Consider the following 25801-nt stretch of genomic DNA (forward strand, 5'->3'; position numbering starts at 1 on the left):
AAGGACACAGAAAGACTTGAAATTATATTTTATGAGATAGAATTTTTTTGTTTTCTCTGCTTTCAGTTATGTGTAGCTTTCTGTGTAAAGAAAATACAGCACAAGGGAAGAAAATCTTGTTTTTTCTGCTACCACGTCCTATCGCTTGTAAATCCCCAGATGTTGAGTGATGAATCAGATCAGTCAAGTTTTTTTGTAAGGAAATGATGCCATACAGTGTGCATAGTGCACAAGAGAGACCTTAAATTGCCCTGATTTTGTCATGTTGTTATGATACCTAACTGAAAATCTAAGTTTCTTTCAAGTAGCCCTGTGTTGATCAGCTACAAAATTAGGTTAAAATCTGAAGTATATTCTGCCAAGCATCACTGTATGAGAATGTAAGCAAGCTTGCATTTAAAAACTAATTTTTTTGTTGGTCAAAATTGACTTTTAGACAGCTATACAATTTCTCAGTACATTTTTTTTTGTTTCTGTGCCACCACAGATGTGCAGGAGATGCAAATAGGAGTAACTTTTTTTTTTTTTTTTTAGCTTTTATATGCTTAATTATTATGTGGTACAAGTTGGAAATTATTAATTTCCAACTAGTCATGCTGTTTGTCTGTACTTTTCTTAATGAGTATAGAAGCAAATGTTGTTGAAGGCAGAGGGAGTATCTCTGCTAATGAGTTGCTCATGTGTGTGCCAGATGTTATCTATTTACAGCAGCTGTAATGTTGGCGCAATAAGAACAGTTCAATAAAATTCAGCTTTAATGCAGAAGAAAGATTGATTTTCTAAGCTTTTAACAGATGTCTTAAACAGAACATTTTACTTGAACAGAAACATTAAACACTTAAACATGGGTCATAAAAGGGAATGCTATTTCTTAGTGCATTTCTGAAATTAGATTTCGGGTTAAGTACGATGTTTTAACTGTTGATAAACACACACAGTTAAACTACTTTTCTTGGCCACATAAGTTGTCGTGTGACCTATAACAGGGGAGTCAAATGACACGCAATTGATAAAATGACAGAGAAATCATAAACAATAGGATGAATGTATTCACTCTCCAAAAGTTTTTCTACTTCCACAATTCCTGGAAAAAACTGATGCTGCCGTACTGGGCCATATCTTTTGCAGAATAGCCATTGATTTCGATAAGGCTTGATCTTTTACCAGATAATGAAGCACAACGTTATTTCATTATTTTTTTTTTCCTTTTTCTTCTCCACTGAATGTAGTTTTTGACAGTTTGCCTCCAGCGCAGTACAAGGAGACAATGAGCACTATACTTATGTGGATCCAGCAGTCAGAAACCAAACTCTCCATGCCTCAGGTTGTAGTTGCTGAATATGAAATCATGGAGCAGAGACTCAGGGAGCTCAAGGTGAGTGGTCAGGCTGTGGGAATGAATGTCTCAATTGAAAAGTTTTAAGGAACAGAACCCTTAGTTTTCATGAGTCTGCTGAAGCCCATGGATCCTGAGTGAATGATATCCATTCAGGTTTTGAGCAAAGGCTTCAGGAGATGGTGAATGCTTATATTGATTTCTAAAATTAAAGTATTGGAAGTGTTCTTCACCATGCAAACCAATTTTATAATATAATGAACATGTTAAGTAAAAGCCTTTGTACCCATGATCTATAAAATGCTCCTTTGACAATAGCTCTGGTAGGTAAGTATAGATTTAGCTGATTTCATTTTCCAGTGCTGACATGGAAATGATTGTGGTTTGTAAAACACAGCATGGGTTTTGTCAGATTTCCTTTCAGATTTACAAGCAAATACAAATGTGGAACAAGTTTTGCCACTGGGTATAAACCTTCTCTACATTTCACTGTTTGATGTCGTTCTACTATTGGATGGCTTAATGAGCATGTTGTTTGATGCAACTAGTGAAACACACTCCAAAATAAAAAAAATATAATATAGAAAAAAAAGTTAGATGCAACAAAGAATTGCAAAAGTTTGAGAAGTTGTTGAAGACTTCATAGAATCAGATCCTAGTTTATTCTTTTTCTCCTTGTGTAATCTGATTCATTTGAAGGTGTAATCATTAGAGCCATAGTGAATTTCTTTCTCAAATTAATGAAGTGTATATGGATCACCTCTATTAACAAGTATAAACACTTTTTGATGATATTTTTATTTCAACTAAAAAATCTACTTTCTTGTTTGTGTGAGAAAAGCAGTTCCAACTTGCTCAGTAGAATGTTGGGTGTTTTAGCAAAGATCACCTTCATTTTTAGTTTTCAGTTCTTCAGCAGTCTCACCTATGTTTGTGAAACAAAAGTAATTTTGCTGACACATGAATCGTGATACTATTTGCTTCTTATTCATAGGCTCTACAAAGTTCTCTGCAAGAGCAGCAAAAAGGCCTGAACTATCTCAGCACAACTGTGGAAGACTTGTCCAGGAAAGCTCCTCTGGAAGTCAGCCAAAGATATCGATCAGAGACTGAGGTGATCCTTGGCCGCTGGAAGAAATTATCAGCAGAGCTGGTAGAACATTGCCAGAAACTTGAGGATCTTATGACCAAATTCCAGCGATTCCAGGTTAACCAACCTTTTTCAGCTTCAACTACTGTGTGGTGGCTTGTGGCTCTGGGACTAGCATAGAACACATTCATACAACTCAAGAAACTGAAACCAAGTGAAATATCAAAATAGTATGTTAAAATGTACTAAAAAGTTAGCTTGAATTTGGTGGTTCCAAGGTTTCACTTCAAATTCTGATTTTGTGGCTTTATCTATGTTGTTTCATAGAAAAAAATCACTTTGATTTCAGTAAAATTTGTACTGATACTCTTCTACTTACTTTTTCAATGTAGCTGAAGTACATTTTCATGCAGCTGAAGTAGCTGTAACCATGTTGACTTAATGGATTCACTTACATAATTAATTTGTAATATGGTAGTATCTTGGAAGCTTTTGCAAGAAAGCAAAAGTCTGCATGACTTACACAATTGTGTGAATTCCAGGTATTTAGAATTACAACTTTGGAACCTTACACTGTTTCAATCATTGTGAGGATATCCTATTTATATTTATTTATAAATTACATTTATCAGCATTTCTGGGAACAGCTTAGATTTAGATGTATTAAGATTTAAAATAAGTCAATATTTAACATATTCCTGTTCTATATCTACATAATTTAAAGTGGCAGGTTTCAGAGGAATTCAAACCAAGCTGTCACAAAAATGGAGAAAGTATTTTTAATTTTTTGTATGTTTTTCTTTCCTCATCTCTGTGCATAAGAACACTAGCATACTCATAAGGGATGTCACAAAGAAAATTCTGAAGGTTGAGGTCCTGGAGCCATGCTCAAAGCTGTGTTTTCACAGTGTTTCTTCTCAGTATTGTTGCTCTATATTTATTCTGTTTACAACAGTAAATATTTCTGTCCTTGGCTTTTGTTTGCTGGTAATAGAACAGGATACATGATTAGCTTCATGTTGTGAATTATAATACAACAGTATGTGAACTCTAATTGTTATTTTCAGCTTAATTCAATAGAGTTGTCTGGTCAGGAAAAAAAAATCTGTTAAAAGTGTTTTTCACACTTCTGCTTTTGTAAAGTAAAAAACTTTTTAGAGAAGAAAAAGGTACTACTTTTGTTACTTCTCATCAGTTTTTAGGTAGGGAAAATGGACTGAAAAAGGAGGAAACTTTTTATCAGTACCATTCATAATGTAGCTACTAAAATGCCACATTGCTCTAAATTGTAAATTTGGCTCCATAGATACACCTCTGATGTTTGAAGTTGGCCATTAAATGAAGTTTAATAGTATGGTGGAATGACTCTGGTCAGCAACCAGATGCCCCAGCCACTCTATCACTCTCTGCCCTGAGCACAAGGGAGAAAATAGGATGGAAAAGCTCTTGGATTGAGAAAAAGACAGGGAGATCATTTATTAGTTACCGTAATGGGCAAAACAGACTTAAAGGAAATGAAGGAAATTAAAATAGATTTCAGTAGTGAGAAACAACAACAACAACAAAAAAATAAAACAGCTTCACTCCTTCTCCCTTTTTTCCCCAGTCTGCACTCCATTGCTTCACCCTTTACTCCTCTATCACCAAAGGGCATAGGAGGATTGGGAAATCAGAGCTGCAGTTGTTCCATAACAGCTTCTCTCTGCTGTTCCTTTTCACTCTCTTCCTCTGATCCAGCATGTGTCCTCCCACGGGCTGCATACCTTCAGGATATATCTGCTCCTGCATGGCCTGCAGCTTCCTTTAGGGTACATCCACCTGTGACAGTTTGGGTTCCTTCATGGGCTACAGGTGGATATCTGCTCCTCCATTAATCTCCATGGATTGTGGGGGGACAGCCTGCCTCACCACAGTCTTTACCATGGGCTGTAGGGGAATCCCTGCTCAAGCAGCTGAAGCACCTCTTCTCTCTCATTGTTCACTCACCATGGTGTCTACAGGGCTGTTTCTTATTTTTTTCTCTTCCCCTCTGCCTGTCTGTCATTTTTGTCCTTTCTTAACTGTATTATCTGTGTCCTGTGGTGGGTCCATAGGAGGCATCTAGAACTCACTGTGTCCAGCAAAAGCCAGCATCTGGCTTCTCCTCACAGAGGAGATGATGCCACATAAACCTAAGATAAAGAGGAAAAGTGGAAAATTGGTTTAACAATAGTATAATTAAGTATTTGCAATGACACAAAACAGAGCAATACACTTTGCTTGAGAAATTCAAACTTTTTACTTTTTTTTTTTTTTTTCTCTTCTTCCCCTCTGAATTTTCTGGATAGAGGTTTAGAGGTTCCCTCACTGCTCTTAAAAGGAGCAAGTCCTGAACATCATCACCATGCTCCGTAGAGCATGTATTTTTAAAGCTATGTGAACTATTGTTGCACAGAAATCTTTCATTGCATATAAGTTTTAGCCTTCATATTTATTGCCAATGTCACTGTAGTACACAGTTAATATAAAAGTAATTGTCTTTTCAACACCCTGAATGGCTTATCTTCCAGATGATTGTTTTAGCTGTTGCAATTTATGGAATGCTTCAGCATGGGATACGATGAAATCAGTGACAATAAATAAAATGCATTTACAATCTGAGTTAAAATGCAAGTCATACAGTTGATCTTCAGTGATAGTTGGAGACTAATCTCTTTTTGAACAAATTCCATTAGATCTGTATTTTGCAGAAATAATGAAATTTAAAGTATTCTTGTGAAGGTATTAAAGTTTAATAAATATGATTCTGAACTATTTTTACTGACTGATACTGGAATCCACAGTAGACATTTCAACAGTGTTTTGGTAATTGCTATTCTGAAGCATACTGATCATTTCTGTATGATTATTTTAATTAATTCAGTTCATTTTCCATGGTAGCCTGTTATTAAAAATATGAAGCACATTAGAAAAATATTCCCTTTGCTTATCTATCTTATAGTAGCTGCTAAGGCATTTTGTACACATTTTAGGGCACAGTTGGTATTCTAATGAAATGTCCTTTTTTGTGCTTTAATTCAACTTTGCATTCAGCATATAATATCAATATGTACTTCACTCTTTATGAACAGTTTGAAAAACAAATGCTTTATTATATGCTTTATGATATTTATGATATTTCAAATTTTTGCCATTTTTAATATTTGTTATCGTGTGTTTAATTCTTTACCTAAGGTAGCATTTTAAGGTAATTTTAAGTCACATTTTAAAAATACCATTCTACCTTTCAAGGTTCATCTATGTAATGTTGCCTGGGACTGGTAGGATTCACACTTTTCAAGCATTTGATGTTTAGCTTTTTTTTTTAATTGCAAGAGTTAATTAAAGACTATGAAGAACAAATTATTGATTACAAGTATTCTAGTGCCAGAAAACAGTAACTGAATGTCAGTCTTTGAAATGACTCACAGAATCACAGAATGTTAGGGGTTGGAAGGGACCTCTGAAGATCCTTGAGTCCAAACCTCCTGCCAGGGCAGGACCAACACTAGGGCAGATCAGTCAGAGAGGCATCCAGACAGGTCTTGAAAGCCTTCAGAGAAGGAGACTCCACAAGCTCTCTGGGGAGCCTGTTCCAGGGCTCTGTGACCCTCACAGTAAATAAGTTTTTCCTCCTCTTAAGGTGAAATTTCCTATGCTTGAGTTTGGATCCATTGTGCCATGTCCTATCACAGGGCACAAGTGAAAAGAGCTTGTCCCTGCCTTCTTGATGCCCAGCCCTCATGTATTTATAGACGTTAATTAGATCCTCCCTCAGTCTTCTCTAGACTGAAAAACCCCAGGTCTCTCAGCCTTTTCTTGTAAGGCAGGTGTTCCAGTCCCTTAATCATCCTTGTAGCCCTCTGTTAGACTCTCTCAAATAGATCCCTGTCCCTCTAGAACTGGGGAGCCCAGAACTGGACTCTCCAAGTGAGGTCTCACTAGGGCCAAGTAGAGGGGGAGGAGAACCTCCCTTGATCCACTGGAGACACTCCTCCTAATGCACCTCAGGATACCATTGGCCTCCTTGGCCACAAGGGCACGTTGTTGTCCCATGGATAACTTGTCATCTACTAGGACTCCAAGGTCCTTCTCTGCGGAGCTGCTCTCTAGCAGATTATCTCCTAGGCTGTAGTGGTGCATGACTCATTGAGTTAATATATTCTTTTCGTTTCTGAAGTGCATCTTTTCCAAATTCCATTTCAGTTACAATTTTTTCATTCAGAGTAGTAAGGGAGTTTTTCTGTGCTGTGTTCTGGTAGAGAAATAGGCAATTGAGCATGCAAATTCCATCAGGAGCCTGAAATTTAAATTGAAGCACAAGAGGATTTGATAGGTCAACCTGAATTGATTGCAAAGTATGAGTAGTCTAAATCCATACAGGGATCCAAAGAACATGCATGCGGCATCCGAACACAAGTGATATCTGGAGGGCATAAGCTTGAGAGCCAGAAGGTTACTTGCTCGTAGACACATTAAACTTTGATAGAAATGGTCAGAGTGCAAGCTAAAGAGTTGATGACAGTCCCAGATAAAATTGCTTTTGCTTGTTTGCTGTGTTTGTATTTTTCAAACAACTCAATAATCTTGAAATTACATTGCAATGAGTTTTAGTCATAGTGCCAGGATGAATTACATTATCACCAGTCAGGTTCTGCGAGATGAAATAAAATGTCTTTTTAATAAACAGAATGACACTAAAACACTGAAGAAGTGGATGGCTGAAGTGGATGTTTTTCTGAAGGAAGAGTGGCCTGCACTAGGTGATTCAGAAGCACTGGAAAAGCAACTTGAGCAATGTACAGTGAGTATTACCTTTCTGCTTGACAATTTTTCAATGCTTCTCTGTGAACCTAGCTTATACAGAAATTATACCAATTATTACTGTTCCTAAAAATAAATTCATGTTGTAAGTGTGGTGTATTCTATAATGTATTTGAACCTGCTGCATTTTCTGGGTTTGAAGAAAAATTATGTTAAAAAATTGGAAACTTAAATACATAGAGAAAGCGTACAGTGACTGTATCATAATGTATTTATAGCAGGAGCAAAATATCAAAGAGGGATACTTGCAGACAATACTAAGAGAGTAGCCTCTTAAGATAACTATTTACTTTGTTAAGTTTACTAACATTGCATGTTTGTTTTGATTTTGTTATCTGTTATTCATACATGATTTACAAGCTTTTCTGTCTGTACCTAAAGAACTTGAAGGTATTGTGAGTCCTATAGAATATTTTTTTTTTTTAATAAACTTACAAGTTCCAGGATTTTGTCCCAGCACAGTTTTAAAGCATTGTGAAGTATTGATACTTTCATCACAGGGTTTACAAATTCTTCTGCCTGTCCCAACAGATCATGTGAGAGCAGTGAATCTCATAACCCATGGTTGTCCCTACCTATATGTTCAATGGAACTTACAAGTTCTCTAAGTGTTCTGGCAGGATGTGTAAATTTTACAGAACATACATATTGGTCTTACAGAAGTAGGACTTTCTCTCTTATTCCTTATTTAAATAAAAATGATCATAAACTATATAGAAAAACTCAACTTTTCAGAGTAGTAAGTTACATGTAACTCCTTCAGAATCTGTCACCTGAATTTATGAAGAGTTTGCATAAATATTTGCCATTACTGTCAAATATATAATAAAGCTACCACATCTTCTTCATCTTTTATGTATTTATACTTCCAGCCTTTCCACAGTTTAGGAAGCCCAAGTACCATCTGTAGCACTGAAAAAGACCTTAGGAAATGAAATTGGAAGTGGCAGTTTAGAACTACCTAAGGGCTTCAGTAATACTCAACGACAAATTAAATTCTAATAACTAGACATAACCAGAGAGTATCACCATTCAGAACATTTTAAGGAAGTTATCAGATTAATTACCAACCCAAGGATAATGCTGGTCATAGTTAATAAGATGGCTTCACAAATAATTTTCTGCTATTATGGTGGGATGCTCTTTCACAAATGTGAATGAAAGATCTAGGCATTGTAGTAGATATCTGCAAAATAACATTATATAGACTGTATATATATAGTACATAACATTTGAAACTTACATAACGTATTTTGCAAATGAACCTTATCTGATATAGTGTAGCTTACCATATTACAGCTGCTCATTACTTTTTAATATATTTTCATAGCTAAGCCCATTAATTTTGCTCATTCAACTGGAGATCTAGACCAAAGACATGTCAAAATCTCATGTAGATAAATTTTTATAGCGATAGCATATTGGATAGAGTATCTGGAAAATTGTGTGAATGCTGCTTGCCTAACCTTCTGCTATTCCTTCAGGCTTTAGTAAATGACATCCAGACAATCCAGCCCAGTCTGAATAGTGTTAATGAGGTTGGGAAGAAGATGAAGAGTGAAGCAGAGCCAGAATTTGCTTCCAGAATAGAGACAAAACTAAAGGATCTCAATGTGCAATGGGAACACATTTGCCAACAGGTATCGTCTCCTACTGTAACTGGTTCATTTGAAATTGGTAACTTGAGGTTTCTCGTTAGCTGCATTTGTCCTTCTATGCATAACCAGTTGATATGAAATTGAATTTAGACACATTGGTTCACATAAATTAAACTTCTCTTTTAGGAACTGTGTTTAGCATGTAGCAATACATGCAAAGTAAATTTATTTATATTATAATATAATATCTTACTATTTATTTAACTACTAATATTTTAGATCTTAACAGCAATATAATGGCTCCTGCAAAACTAGCTTTCTGAGACAGGTGTATAGGCATTTACCAAAAAATTGTGTTATTAGTTAATGTTACATTTTGTTTAGCATCATTGTATTCATGTGTCATCACTCTAGATGAAATAAGACAGTAACGCTGTGAAAAGTTCAGAATTTAATAACCTGGAATTAAGAGGATGTGCACATAAGCATGTGTGTAAATTACAGTCTCCAATGGTCAAATGAATTTGGGAGAATGGGGCATAACAGGAAATGACAGATATTTTAATTAAATACATTCTTATTAAATAATTTTACAGATTAAGAAAACTAAGAATGCTATTATTTCATTGATGACATTTGGATTTTCATTCTTCATGAGAGCTCAAAGGAAATGTCTTTAATGTATAGCCTTTCTTTTCTGCTTGCTCATTCTGTCTACCTTTTTAACATGTATTTGCATAGCACTAAAACAATTACATTTCAATGTGGTCTAATATTTTCTAAGAGCATTATTCTTCGCTTTACATGAGAAAAATAGCTTCTGTATATTTTTCTGATAAACATAATTATCAAAAAGTTGATCTTTGAAATCTGTAAGACATTTTATTGATGCAGTTCTGTAGTCTTTCCTCTTCAACTAATATGGAGTTTTTAATTGCTTCTTTTTGTAATAGTAATACATTAGATATCTTTACACTTTTCTCACTGAAATTTCAACTAATGCCTTAGAAGTTTAGAACTCTCTTACAGTTTTCCATTGACTTCCCTGAAAATCTGCCTGTCATAGTTTGATTCAATACACAGCGCAAATTATTGCCTCTCAGTGGACATTTCTAACACTACTTCAGTAATAGCTATTAAAGCATGTGAGTAGTAAATATAAAAATCAGTTTGGTCTGTGGGGATTTCTTGAAAGGATCTGGATGAGACAGCTTGAGTTGATACACATGCAGTTAATATGACTGAGAGAGGTAACATGTGGCATTCAGATAATTTTTTCCAGTTGATGGGAGATTAGCCTCTCTTCTGGTTCTGTGAATGAGGAAGAGACAATTTTGCAGGACCATGTATGGCTCTGCTTTCATACTTATTGAATATCTTATTTGTTTATTGTTACTCTGTTTTGTTCTGTAAAACAACATTTATGTTTAACAGCCAGTTCTCCAGGCTGTTTAGCCTGTAGAAGACTGAGAGGAGACCTTACCAATGTCAATGAGTATCTAAAGGGTGTGTGTAAGGAGGATGGAGACGGACTCTTTTCAGTAGTGCCTGGTGACAGGACAAAGGGCAATGGGCATAAGCTGGAACACAGGAAGTTCCATCTGAACATGAATATAAACTTATTTATTGTGAGGGTGACAAAGCACTGGAACAGGCGGCCCAGAGAGGTTGTGGAGTCCCCTTCTCTGGAGATATGCAAAACCTGCCTGGACATGATACAGTACAACTTGCTCTGGGTGAACCTGCTTTAGCAGAGGGGTTGAGCTAGATGGTGTCTAGAGGTCCCTTCCAACTCTGATGATTCTGTGATTCTATGATAAGATATATGACAACTATATAGTATTTGGCAAAGGATTTAACAAACATATTTTTCCCTGTAAGATAAGTAGTTTCTTCCTGTAGGAGATGCCTTTTTCTACTTACCTATTTTTAGGACATACACCTTTCTGAGAGACACAATAATGACTTCATCAGTAGAAGAAGGATAAGTCTATTGCTTTATTCTCAAGCTAGTGGCACTCAAACTGGTTAGAGGGCCACCTGACTTTATAGCTCAAGAGCCTCTGGTTTCATCCTTGCATGCGCTATCAAGGTCTTCCCTGGTTGTTCGTTTTCCATCTTTCAGAAGATAGACCCTGGGTGATGTTTTTTTTCAGATTTTTTATTCTGATGACGTTGTTATATAGTGTAGAGTCTTGTTCTAGAATCACTGAAAACTCATTCTGTATAGCAGTGACTCACTAACAAAAGGATGTATAAGTGAGAGATACTTTCTCTATTACCTTTTTAATTATTTGTTAACATCTGCTTAATTACAGCAATGTTAGTAGTATAGGATTTAATTTCATTGTTTTCAGGATATAATATTGTTAAGTTTGTACAGTGGCCTTGCTTCAATTACTGTGTAATCTTTTCTTTCTTAAAGGCCTATGCTAAGAAGGCAGCATTAAAAGGTGGTTTGGACAAGACTGTGAGTCTCAGAAAAGATTTGTCAGAGATGCATGAATGGATAACCCAAGCTGAGGAAGAATACCTGGAAAGAGATTTTGAGTATAAGACACCTGATGAATTACAGAAAGCTGTTGAGGAACTGAAGGTAAAGAAAAAAATAATTCCTCGAGCTGCATTTAAAGGTCTTTTCGAAGCTTCCATTGTAAAAAAAAATCTACTCTTTCTTTTAGGAAGGTGTCTTCTGAGGTTTACTTGTTCGCCTAAACTTTGAAGCAGTAGATGCCTTGAAGTAATTTCTATTTGGGATATGTTGGAAGATATTTAGTCTTTCACTGTGCTGCATTGCTTTTTTGTCTCTTTGCTTTATTGGATACTTGATTTTTATGCAGCTTCAACATTCTTCTACTTAAGGAATAATTCATGAGAATCAGTTAACTGATAGTGTAAAATCAGTTTCATGTCTTCTCTTTATATTAAAGAGGGGAGAAATAAAAGATTTAGGGCTTCAGAATGCATGTTGGTATGAACTAAGTATGCAGGATCCATTAGTTCAGAGGAACAGCGTATTCTGTTCTCAATGGTTTTTTCATGTGGGATGAATATGGAAAAAAACATTAATTTGTGATACGTGCTCAAATATATTCTTCTCAGCCAGTGGATGTGGGCTTGACTTTTATAGGTGAATTATTTGGTCTTTGCTATTCAGGGAGTCAGATTCTATGACTTTAACAATCTACCCAACACTTTCTTTGCAAACTCTTCGTTTTCCCTGGGATTTTGCCAGTGTTTGAGAGTACCTGACCAATGAGCTGTTTTTTACTGACAGAAATTGGTTGATTCCAGTCAGAATATTCGGAATATATGGACATAGATGGAACAACTTCAGTTCACTGTAAATGAGACAAATATGTCAAAAGCAAACATCGTCTCTGGAGTTATAGTTCTTGTTTAGTAACTAAATAACAAAACTCAAATTTCTACATTGCACTGTATAATGAAAGAGGTAAAATGTATAGTTTGGAACATAACTCCCATTATGGATTTCCTTGTGAATATTCTGTACTTCTGAAATACAGGTATGTTCAACCTGTGAGTTGTGCAGTCTCTTTCTTCCCCCAGCAACCTGGTAGACTTTTTCTGGCAATGGCAGCCTGATCCACATTATTTGTGTTCATGGACTTTCTCAGATCTACAGAGAATGAAAGTTGTCAGGAACAAGGTTTTGTTTTAATGTTTTCAGGCCAGGAAGTTCTCATCTTAAATTCCTGTGAAGACCAGTGCACACCAATGACACCATGTAGACCATAATTCTGTTTCCAGTAGTGACAGGAGGATGTTTCTTTTCACTTTGTCCTCTCTTCATGTTAGGTTAATGTTCACTATTGTGAACACTATTCGCTATTGTTAATGCAACAAATAAATGGTTCATAAGGCATTATGGCAAAAAAAGGTGCTTTTTTTGGGAAAAAAGAAAATACTGAAATGTTTTACTGTTCTGAGAGCTCCAGAGGACTAAAGAGGTGTAAGATGGTAGATTGTATTGAGTACTGTGTATTGGCACCAAAACAGAAAAAAAAACAACAAAAAAAAAACCAACAAAAAAATCACATTCAAGATTATGTTAGAAAGTCTGGGAATTAAATGGCTGTTGGTTTGTTGTTTGTTTGGGTTTTTTTGGGGGGAGGTGGGTTATTTCTTTTTTTCCCTCTGACAGGATTCTGTCTGGGACAATTCTAATAGAGTTATTGGAAATGTTTCCTTCTTAAACCAGGACTAAAACTTGGATTTGTTTGTTTTCTTTGGTTCTTTTCAGAGAGCAAAGGAGGAAGCCATGCAGAAAGAAGTGAAAGTGAAGCTTATTACTGATTCTGTGAACAATTTTATAACAAAGGCTCCACCTGCAGCTCATGACGCTCTGAAAAAGGAGCTTGATGTTTTAATCACCAGCTACCAGCGACTTCGCAGCAGACTGAATGGAAAGTGCAAAACTTTGGAGGTTGGGTATCTTGTCAGTCATTTTTTGTATAGCCCTTCTAACTGCAAAACAGTAAAGATGTATCATCATATGGGATCATCAGTAGCCCAAGGCTGTCCTCAATTTATGAGCCATATAACTAAACCTGTTAAAAAATTATGTAGGCTGAAGAGTCATAAACAAAGAGAAGCCTCAAACATAGGTCTTAGGTGGGAGACAACAATGGCTGTTCAGGGTTCTTATCCCTCCTGAGATTAAGACAAGTGACCCTGTGACATCGTTTTCTTGAGTTCTTCTAGGCTTCTTTCCTCCATGGCTGAGGATTTTGATTAAATGACCCTGAAGCTGGACAGGTGGTGTTATCTCAGCATGGGAACAACATTCGATCTACTGGCATGCTGAATACTTCTCATGCATTTTGAGTTTACCCTGACATTTTTGTCAACTCCATTACAAATTCTTTCAGATTCTTTCCATGGGACTATTTGCATTTTTCACAGTGGTCACCGTGAATTATCTATGCTTTTTTTGTTGTGAACTGATTTGTAATAGCTTATGTCATACAGAACAATTCTTGACCTGGGTAAAATTTGTCACTTCTAAATTTCACTGTCGAATATTAGGTGTGTAGTTTATGCTGTTGGTCTATATTTCTCCTGATCATTGATGCTGGTGATGTGTTGTAATATTCCTCTATTACCTCCTCCTAGACCAGACCCTTACATTTGATATGACCAAAGTTAGGTAAGATGAATTGCACTCTAGAGAACTTGACATACAAACAGCCTGAGGCATCTCAATAAAATAATTTTCACTTCTAGTAATAAAAAGGGAACAAAGAAAAGTTGCTTTATGGAGAGTGTAAATATTTTGCTTGTGCATAAGGTGCTATTTTTATCTGCTTAAGTATCTTCAGGCACTGTAAAAATAAAATATTATACAATTATTTAATTTCTGGAGAATAAGAACATAATTTCATTTTACAACATTATGGTCAGTATTTGAGGACTTAAGTGGTCTCTAAATTGCTCTAAGTGTGGCTTAGGATTCATTTCCATTTCAGTCAGAATTCTTGAAAGCTGTGTTTTTAGATTTTTTATGAACCTGTGCTTTTAGTAATTAATATACAGAATATATAAGCAACCTCGTTACATCTTATAATAAAAACATAAATTTCTAACATGAGTCTTTAAAAATTCAGAAAATTCATATATTTGTATATTACAAGAAATTTGTATATTACAGAAAAGCATATGAAATGGGTAATTAATCAGACTAAAGATTCACATAGTGTTTTGCAGGAGTGTTTGCTTTTTCATGTTATCTTCTGTGTTTTTACTCTGCTAGTAAAAATGTTTTTGTTGTGTATTTTATTTCTTTAGAACTTGTAAATACTGGGGGAAAAAATCAACTACATGGGACCACAACCATCAGATATCTACCATGTTGTTCTGGGGATGAAGCATGCAATGTTTTCATGGTTTTTATAAATGAAAGTTATCTGTGAGATGTTCAGTCTCAACAATCTCTCTTTTTTCTCCATCAGGAGGTATGGGCATGTTGGTGTGAATTATTGTCCTATTTGGATGCAGAAAATAAATGGTTGAATGAGATTGAACTAAAACTCAAGGCAACTGAAAATATCCAGGGAGGTGCAGAAGAAATTTCTGAGTCTCTAGATGTAAGTGCTGACTTAAATAATTTCAAATCACATGTATTGATAAATCATAAATCACATTGTGTTCAAAACAATCTATGAATTGTCATTACACATGAACAAGATGTTCTAATTTGATTCAATAAATAAGGTTTTGAATTAGAATCCACTGAACTGAGAGTAATTAACTGAGCTATGCCTGATGTCATAAACAATTTTTGGTGACAGTAAAATACATTTTCTTAAAAAATATGATCTCATATAAGCCTGTTAAAAAAATGTTGATGTCTTCAGAGATAGCAAGTTTTCATCCTAGCAGTGTAACTCTGTGAATTATTACTTAATTTTTATTCATGGAACCTTTCAAATTTTTTATAAATAAAGGTAATACTCTTCCTAGATCAAAATACAAAATGTTAAATTGAAAACGTGTTTGTTTTTCAATTTCATCCATTCAGATACTCAAGCAAAATTTTTAAGTACTCAAATACTCCCGCTGATTGTACTGGGCATAGACCACTTTTTAGAATCAAGTACCCAATTTATCACTTTGCAAAAAATCTTTATTTTTGTTAATAAGCAATATAGAACTTTTGTTGTCAAGATATGGGTCAGATGTTTTTATCTTTTCTCTCTATTTTTATTGTGTATGAAATGTCAAGTTTCTTACTTATGTTTTTAAGGTGAATTATGATTGCTCTGTAGAATCTTATTTGCTGAAAAGAAAACAATCTACTTTTTTTACCTTTTGTCAGTCTTTGGAACGTTTAATGAGACATCCAGAAGACAATCGCAATCAGATTCGGGAACTGGCGCAGACTTTAACTGATGGTGGAATCTTGGATGAATTGATCAATGAGAAGCTTGAGAAGTTCAATACTCAATGGGAAGAAATTCAGCAGGAGGTATATTTGATAATTTACCTGTCTTCCCATTAAATAGCTGAGAGTCTAGCACCATAAAAAAAAAACAAACCAAACCAAACAAAGCAGAACAAAACAAAAATATATTTTGTGGTATTGTTCCTAAACAGTGCACAAAGATTTATTTTAGGTTTTCACAGGTGTAGTGGGCTGACTCCAGTAGGTGGGCTGCTTGCTCACTCCTCAGGTGTCCTGGTGTGATGTGGGAGGGAACTGGAAAGGCAAAAGGGAGAAAACACATGGTTTGAGAAAAAGACAATTTAATAAGTGAAAGAAAAAAGGGGAAAAAGCAAACAATGCAAAACAAATCACTCCCCACCAGGAGACTAATGCCAACCAGTCCCTGAGCAGTGGCAATTTTAGAAAAAACTCCCCTCAACCCTCTTTTATTGCTGAGAATGATTCTGTATGGTACAGAAACACCTCTTTGGTCAATTCAGGTCTTACCCTCTAGTTGGGAGGGGCAGGGTGAGAAAAAAGTGGCCATGGGATTGTGCAAGCACTGCTAGGCAAGAGATGAAGCATCCCTGTGTTATCAACATTGTTTTGATCACAAATCAGAAACACAGCACCATATAGGCTGCTGTGAAGAAAATTAACTCCATCCCAGACAAAATTAGTACAGTAGTTAACCCTAACATTCCGAAATTGAAGTGACCAACTACTGGATTTAATCTTCAATTGCATATTTAGAGGTACTTTATTTGACAAAACACTTACTTGAGGAGCAAACAATTTTCAAAATTAAATATGAGTAACAGATATTTTCTTTACTAAACAATAAATAAAAGTCTCATATTATATAAAGACACTTCTATATAGAGACGTGTTTAGCAGAAGCTAGAAATATGTTAGATTGGAAATCCTTGCCACAGACTCCGTGAAGAAAGCTGTACTAAAGCTTGACATATCCCACTAGTGGGACAGCATACTTTTTTTGCTGGTAAATCAATTCAAAACTGAGATACTTACGCATGAATATTTATTTTTAGTACTAGGAGTTTATTTAATATCTGTTTCTGCAGATGATAGACAAAATTGTGACTTTTGAGCTGACATAGTTTGGCAGGAAGATCTTGGAGTTATGAAGAGAAGTATCAGGAAGTTGTCAACTCGGTAAAGATCAAACAGGAATTATTAGGGAAACATCTACTGATGGGCACCCTCTTTATGCTTGAAGCCAGAACATGTATAAAGATGAGCTACAAAGACTGTCAAAAGTTTCAATAATATAAATGATGCACAAGTAAAGATTTTTAGCAAGCAGCTGCGTTAGAATGGTAACAATCTGCTGTAACAGTGGTAACATTTTTACTTCTGTCATGGTGCTTGAAATGATCTTGGTAACAGTGGAAGTAAAAACACTACAATAAACTTTAAGGAAAAGTCCTCAGCTGTTCTGAGCTTAAATTTAAAGTATGAGGAGGAAAAGAGCCTGTTTCCCTCTACTACCTGGTGATAGTTACGGTACAGTGCAGGTATTCGCTTAGCCCCATATTGCTGGACAATGTCGTAATGGAAAACAAAATTACTTTCTGTATAGCTGCTCTTTTAATTATTTTTATATATATATATATATGTTTTTTACATCAAACTTCTGATTGAAAGCAGACACATTCCTTGGAATTCTACTTCTTGGTATCTATTGGATTTTTTCTGATTTGGAGTAGGAAACTGGGACTATACAGGGAGCTTTCAATGTATCAAAACAGGACTTTTAAGTAGTCTTGTTGAGTGATAAGTGAATACTATTCAGTCTTCACAATAATAGTCATTAAATCTAAATTAATGCCAGCTGCAGGGGCTAAATATGGAAAGCACCACAAGAGGATGTGTGAAATTCTGGAGACAATTTTGATTAGTAAATAAGCAAAATATATTAGAAATGTATTCACTGCTTTCTGATTTAATGGAAATGTAGATAAAAAGCAGGGAGGGGAACATCATCCCTACCACTTTGAAATCTTCATCTGATGTTTAGTAATCAAGTATTAGTGGTGAGATCTCTCTATGAATATAAGAACTGTAAGGAAACTTTCAATCACAAGTGAATTGGTCTCACCACTACTTTACTGTTTGTTTTCTACATCAAATATTTCATTAAATTTCTCACTGAAGTCTTAGGCACTTTTTTCATAGACTACTGACACTGAATTTCTGTGCTGTTTGTGTAGTCTTGTTGAAATTCAAATAGCATGCACTATCCTTACATAAAAACACATTGCAGGCACATAACACTATTCAGCTTGTGTTCAAGGTCACTTCTACTTCAGAGAGACCAATAGACTAAATTATTTATTTTTATTTGAATAATTGTGCAGGTAATTACCAAGACAACAAGTTCACTGATATGTAAAATATTTGTTCACTACTAATGCAGTAACAAAACCAAACCACTGTCATGTGAACGATGTGGCAAGACAATACAGCTTTGCTACTGCAATAGAGATTAATTTTTAAAGGCAGTTATTTGCTTTATGTTTGTATATCATATCTTCTTTACTTAAGAAAGACTGAGTGTGTTTAGTTTGCTTTTAAGCACCTAGGGCTGATTGATAAGCAGCGTGTACCCTATCTTTACTTTTCAAAGACTGATTCACTTACAACTTTATATATTGGATCTAAAAAAACCTGTTACTTAAAGAACTTCAAGCTGATATTGCAAATGGCTATAATCCCCCACAATGCTGAAAGTGATTTACACCCTGTCCAGCAAAGTTAAAAAATGTCAACTAGATATTCTTGAGACTATGCTTGCAAAAACTGTACAAAACATTATTTTTCAGATGGGCTTTATGCTAGGTTCTGTATTTATTCCTGGGGACTCACCCTTAATTTCTTTTAGGACTCTCCTCAAGATTGCTCTTTGTTACTTTCAAAGAGCACACATTCATCATTTGACACTTTTTTTTTTTTTTTCTGTTTTGTTCTCCTCTCAAGAGAAGAAAGAATTCTTCATGCCCCATCTCCGCACGATTGCTTTTCAGGCTGCTGGGAGGGCTGCTTTTGCAAGTTCTGAGGCACTATCAGTCTGCAGTGATAACCTAAGGAAATAAAGAAGTCCACCTTGATATAGTTTTCAATTTTGAAATACAGTTTATCAAAGATGAATATCACTTCATGGCTGAAAGGTCAAATACTTGTAGCTACTTATTTTAAAAACACACTGTGAAATATTACTAGAATTTGCAGAATTACTTCTAGCTTGGAGAGTATAAAAATTCCTGGGCTATGCTATATCCAAAACTAATGCTTTGAATGTTAGAAAAGGTGCTTTTAGTTGTAGTCTCTATACTAATCCACTGATTCTGGAAAAAGAAAAAGAAAAAAAAAAAAAAAAAGAGATTGACAATTTGTTCCAAACATACAAAGATGTTATAATGTATCTCAGACACATCCATTATAACACCAAAAATTAGGTTAAATTTTAAAGTAACTTAAACAATTGAGAAAGGAGATTTAAGTTTTCTTTTAACTTTTTAACTATACCCTACGGTAACAACATTTCTCAAGAATTAGAGAGGGTAACTGAGGGAAAGAAAGAGGAACTAGCATATTTCTGCCTGTCTTCACAGACCCCTTTCCATAAGCAGTAACATATAAGCTAATTAATGAATTTGCTTCTGCATTACAAGTAAATATATCCAGTAGTAAAAGAAGTACTATAATTTTGTAAAGGTTTCATTCTGTTTTTCTCCCACAGCACAACTACTGAGTACTGCCTCAACAAGAAAACTCTGCTTGGTTTTAAACATAGAACTATAACCAAGATTTTAGTAACTGCATGTATTATTTAAGGAAAAGGTGGCAATGTCTGTAAAAGAATGTGTTATAGTCATAAGCAACTGTTTTAGCACGTCTAGCTTTCCTGATATTTTATCATGTCTCTCTAAAGCCTTTCCCTTTATATGCCATTTTATGCAGATAATATGCAATATTACCATTTCCTCCATTTACCATTAATCTTTGTTAAATTGTATGCATATTTATGCAGTACCTTTTCTCATAAAAATTAAATATTCTGCTTAATCCTAAAAAATAACTAGAAATCTACAAAAACCTATGGAGACATTAATAATAATAATTTAAAAATCCTTATTTTTTTTCTTTTCTCCTTAATTCAGATAGTGCCTAACAGCAGAGTTTTTTGTTTGCTTTTACTTTCCTTGACAGCTGTCAACATTTCACTGGCTCAGAAATAATTAAACAGTTGGCTATTTTCCTGAGAATTTTTATTTAGCAATTAACTGTCAGACAGTTCTCTTTAGAGACCATAGTCTTCAGCTTTATTGACTATGATTTGATAGCAGAGCTATAGCTTCCTGTTATGTCCCCCATTTGTACTTTGAGATGTTAAACCAGCTATTTCTTCCACAGAGGAATAGAAAAACAATAATCTTTCACAAAACAAAACAAAAACTAAATCCAAAAACCAACACCCCAAACCCCAGATTTAGTTAATCATAAAATATTTGTATATTGTAGATACATAAACAACTTCAACATTCACATGTCTTTTAAAAATACACTTAGAGAGATTTGCACATGCCAAGACATACGATATTTAAGGACAAATTTGAAATTCTGGTTCCTCAGATGTAAGGGTGTAGTACTTCAGCCCGTATTTGGGAAACTCTCTAGGGCTTACCTCCATCAGTAGCTCTCATTTCTACTGAAAGAGAGGAAGAATACTCCTCCATATTGTGGCATTCCCCTTGATTGAACTGATAACAACTCTGCAACGCCAGTGATAGTACCAGGGACCTTCTTAGTGAACAAGATTAAGTTTTTGAGTCAGCTGATATGTACTGGAGAAATATATTACGTGAGTGTATTGTACCTGTTGTAAGATTATTGTGAAGACTCATTGCATTTATTGTGTGAATTAAACAGACTCAGGGCAGAGGCTTGAATTTTGGGTAAGGTGCAGACAACACAGCAATGCACTTTGCTTGGGTCAAGGTGTTTAGCCAGTTAGAGAGTTGTGTTCTTGCCCACAAGACCAAAAGGCTGTCCTGTAACTATGTTGGTTTCTATGTCTGCATGATTGTCAACATATTGAATGTAGTTGTGTTTTTCCCATTACGTCTTTTACCACACCACAGAACATAGACAAAAAAATCCAGAGAGCACCCATTTATATCTGAGAAAATCATCCCAGCTGTGAAAGTGCCATTTCCCAGCCTTCAGCTGTGTGGTTCTGCTCCCACTGCCACAGTAGTTCGCAATTTGGTCTCATGGTTCATTCATCCAAGCCATTGACATTTTTTGGAAAAGGTAGACTTTAACTTCACTTGAAAAATACACAGTGTCACAGAGGTTCTTGGACTGTAATAAAATCCTCTCTGTGGACAATGAGAGGGGAATGTTTCATCTTTGTGTGTGCACATATATGCATATATAATTTGTCTGACTTTGTGTTTATTCCAAATCCAGCTATAAAAGTTCAGTCAGACTCAGACAAATCTCTTAATTTTACATGCTTTTGGATTCATCAATGATTTCATATGATATTTGGGAATGTTTCCATTTTCGAGTTGTATTTGAGATCAGGAATTTTTATATACGTAGTTTCTGCTCATATAAGCACAGAGAGGGCAACTTTTCAATCATCACGTACTTGTCATACAATTTGAAGACTTTTTGTGACTTTCCATGCAATTATAACTACTTCATTGATGTATGCGTGCAGGCTGCTCCTGGAGATGGCAGCACATTTATCTATGCTTAAGCAAGTGCCTAGCTAGAAATAATAGTTAACATGGATCAGCATGCAACAAAGGTCCAAAGGTCTTTTATAGTATTGCTATAAAAGTAGTTTTTTAGGAGAACTTAACATGAAATTTATGTCTAGTGTATTGAATTATCTAGAAAGTGCAGGCAGTTATTTTAATGACTAATGAGAAAGTAACTTTCTCAGTGTCTTATTTTAAATTGTGAATTTCCTGAACATCAGGACTCTGCAGCCCTCAGTATGAATGGACTATGAAACGTAGATTAGTCCTACCAGTTATCCAAAGAGATCAATCAGTCAAGGCAGAGGTTTTCTTTCGTGCTTCCAGGAGGATTTCGTTACCTGTGGGCAATAGAAACTTACTTGCTCTGTTTCTGATCTCGTCTGTCTTTCAGTCTACTCTGTAGTGTTGCAAATGGAAAGGTAGAGAGTGACTGTTTCTTAGCAGGCTTAGAAATTAGTAGTAAGGAGTGCCAAGATAAATGGAAGCTGTCGATTTTAACCCCACTGCTTTCAGCAGGCTGAGAACATTGTAATATAAAATCTCAAATCACGTGAAGGTAAATGTCATTATAAGTAGCAAGCTGTAGTACGGTACTGTGAAGTTACAGTTTTAATGGTTCATTTGGTCGGGTAATAATACCTTAGTGGCTCCTGTGCTTCCATTAACATTGCAGCATGGGTCTGATATGTAAAGCTGCTCAGTTCCACAGAAGGTTCCTGGAACTGGCAGTGATACAAGCTTATCTGATCAGCTGTTTTGAAATAGCACAAAGCAGCTTACAAACACAAATATAGTAACTACTGGTTAGATTCCTATCCTCTAACTAAATCAAACAGTTAGCAAGAGTTCTCACAAGAAGTAATCTTTTTTCATTTGTTAAATATGAAGCTCTATAAGAATCTGAGCTCTGTGCAGAAGGTGCAGATATATCAAATATTCTTGCTGAATTGCTGAGAGAGATATTTTTGTTCAAGGCAAGAGTTTCATAATAGGTATGAAATCAAATTAAATTATAGCTGGCTTACCAAAGAGGAAAAGTGTGATTAGACTTGAAAAATGGCAAGACACCTAGCAATGCTATTTAAAGACTGCTTGCTTTCTCCCTCCTCCTTTGATTCGTGTCAAAGTTAGTCACTTTATTCTGTGGTCAGCAGTCTGGCTGGGCTTGTACAGAGAAAAATTGTATTGCATTTGAGATTGCTGGTAATTATTACGTGCTTTGTTTAAAGCAGAAACTCTGCAAGGCAAAAACTGTAGACTAAGTAAAAGATGAGTCCACAGGTGGATGCAGTGACAGGTGGAAGATAGTACCAGATTATTTATTACCTGGTAAATACCATATTAAACTGTTACAAATAATATTTAAAGCTAACCTATTTATGTTAAGTGTTTAAATATATGTGTGTTTTAAGGACAATTTGGAAGGAGAATTTCTTGTTCTGGTTTGGTAAACCATAAAGTGAACTCTTGGGAAAGAAAAACATCCTTCTCAAGAAAATGGTTGTGTAAAAGATGATAGTAGGCAGTGCACTGTAGCACTTGTAGTGGACTAGAAACTAAAAGACACTCTGGTTAGAGTGATTATATGTTAGGCAAGTCCACCAAAAAGACAAGAGAAGGATCTGTCTCTTTTTGTTCCAGAGTAGGCATTGCCTCTGTTCCAGACAGCTGTTTGTACTTCATGTAAGAGAGCTCCTCAAGAGAGTCTTTATCCGTCTCACTTACTGAAGTGGATTGTCTTGGGTAGGATTGTGATGACAGTAACACTATTCTCAGTAAACAAAATCTCTTGAAGTATATAATAAGATCAGGAGGACTGCTATGCCTCAGAATAAAAGACTTCACTATCAGGATGGTTTCAATATGCAGCTTTGACAGCTTTCACTCTGTATAGAAATCCTCAACACATGCATTTGTTTTTCAGGGTCCTGAATTTTTTAGAACTTGTCTATGCAATCTGGGATTTTGTTTGTTTGTTTCTAACTGAAAAGAACTGAATGGGTGGCAAAAAGATTCGCAGCTTATCATACAAAAAGGTGGAATAGCACAAGTCAGGAGTACTATTTTTGATTCTTAGCCTGCATTTTCTGAAAAAAAAAACAAAAAAAACCAAAAAACAAAAAACAACTGTGTAAAAAATGTATTATATGCATTATTACTGTGAATATTTATAACCTTGTCATTGTTTTTAGGCTGTGAGAAGACAAAAGAGTCTTGAACAGAGTATTCAGTCTGCCCAGGAGACTGACAAAACCCTCCGCTTAATCCAAGAGTCTCTTGCTGTTGTTGACAAGCAGCTAACAGCCTACATTGCAGACAGAGTTGATGCAGCACAGGTCCCTCAGGAAGCACAGGTAAGTTAGATATATGTTGAACTGATGTGCTTAATGTTTTTCTCAATCAACATAAGAGTGATTAACATCACATTAATACCAAAATTTTGCAACATGGTCAGTATGAAAATGCAAGTAAATTTTAGGTAGGATTACTCTGAGAGGTTCAAGCTAGTTTTTTAGTAAAGTCATATTTTCTTTCTGTTTTATATTATATACTTCTCCAGAAGATGTAAAGGACTATAAATGTCATGGAACACTATGCAGGAACTTTAAAATGACAAGATAAGACATGTGACTAAAATTCAGTTTGCATCCAAGAAAGAAGAAACTCATAATCTTCATTATTCTTAGATGACTCTTTTACGGAGTTGATTAAGTGACCTAGGGATTCTTACCAAATTATTGAAATATAGAAAAATTGTTAACTATTTAACGATGTGCACATAAATGTACTTATATTTCTATGTTTGCGGCTCATGTATGTTTAACAGAAACAGTTTTTCCCATTCCTTAAAAGTGGTTTATTGAGCCTTTGAAATAAAATTGTACATCTAATTCTCAATTTTACTGTTTCATTCCTCTGTAACATCTACCTTACTGAAGCATTAAAGTGGTAAGAATACAAATTAAATAAAACCGAACACCTTGGGTATAAAATTTGGTACAGTATTATATACAGCAATTTTTCTATAATTCCACCTAAACTTAGGAAGTCAGATTACAAAAACAAACAAGGCTACAGAGACATACAAAACTAATGCTTTATAATGATTTTAGAGGAGGCATTAATTTGTGTCTTTTTCAGGCATGCCTATAAAGTTTTAAATAATTGTAAAAAATATTGTCTTGTATGGAATAGCTTAAATGTTCCTAAATACATTCAGACCTACATGTATGTAGCCCTGAAAATAATGTTTTCCCTCCTAAAAAAAATGAAATTTTCCATGTCTTTTGAATTACAATGTAGATAGATGTAAATTTCAGTTGCTGTTCTAGTGTGTGTGCTTCTAGGTACATGCAGTTATTTTTATGTATGTGTGTGTATGAATTAAAAAGTATATGTCTATTTAAAAGTTGTTACATTTAGAAAATATATGGTATTTGCATTCAGTCTTATTTTCAAACTAATTCTGGTTTATTTACTTCTTACATCAGTATAATGCTAGGGTTAGATTCAGACAAATTATTGTTTCAATTTAAGTCCTAAACTGTATTAGCTATCCTATCACAGTTTAACTCAGGACCAGCAATTAAACATATGACAATAAATGCTCTCTAGCCCCTCCCCCTCCCACCCAGATCAGGAAAGGAGAGAGCAAATAAAGAGAGGCTTTCCAGATTGAAAACTGAACTAGACAGCTTTCAATACTAATGATAAAAGAAAATATATACAAATATATACAAGTTTGTGCAGGAGTGTACAAAACCCCTATCCCCCTCCCCACGCCCAGCAACTCCCATGGCACTTCCCTGAGTTGTAGACAGTCCCGAGAAGGTCCAAGACCACTTCTGGAGATAGTGGCAGAGCAGACAGGAGCTGAGGGTAGAGTTACAAGGGTCAGAAATGCACAGGTCTAGGGATCAAAGAGATGGATAGGTGGAGTCCTCCCTGGATGCAAGTCATGGATGGAAGAAGAAGGGACTTGACTTCCGTGGTCCCTGAATTTATACCGTTAACGAGGTATATGGGATGGAATAATCTGTTTGGCCAATGTTGCCAACTGTCTAGTCTGCTCCTCCTTATGGGAGGATTGTAGATATGACTCTTCTGCTCCTTTACTGTCCAAAGCAGCAGTTTCAACAAGTGGAGCAATGTCCTTGGTCTCTCAGCAGTATATATAAATATTTGAGTTCT

The 25801-nt window shown here is 35.3% G+C and overlaps 1 protein-coding gene across 5 annotated transcripts in view; it reads left to right on the top strand.

The window, feature by feature from the left end:
• DMD (dystrophin) overlaps window positions 1-25801 on the top strand; it is a 1087789-nt gene that overhangs the window by 406934 nt on the left and 655054 nt on the right. For all 5 annotated transcript variants that reach the window (XM_051641663.1, XM_051641654.1, XM_051641680.1 and 2 more), the window contains 9 exons: window positions 1230-1375; window positions 2331-2543; window positions 7135-7248; window positions 8753-8908; window positions 11292-11462; window positions 13131-13313; window positions 14839-14973; window positions 15705-15854; window positions 23803-23964. In XM_051641663.1, coding sequence (XP_051497623.1) covers window positions 1230-1375; window positions 2331-2543; window positions 7135-7248; window positions 8753-8908; window positions 11292-11462; window positions 13131-13313; window positions 14839-14973; window positions 15705-15854; window positions 23803-23964 — 1430 coding nt within the window. The remainder of the gene's footprint in view (window positions 1-1229; window positions 1376-2330; window positions 2544-7134; window positions 7249-8752; window positions 8909-11291; window positions 11463-13130; window positions 13314-14838; window positions 14974-15704; window positions 15855-23802; window positions 23965-25801) is intronic.

This window comes from Apus apus, chromosome 1 (genome assembly GCF_020740795.1).
Source record: "Apus apus isolate bApuApu2 chromosome 1, bApuApu2.pri.cur, whole genome shotgun sequence".
Classification (NCBI taxonomy): domain Eukaryota; kingdom Metazoa; phylum Chordata; class Aves; order Apodiformes; family Apodidae; genus Apus; species Apus apus.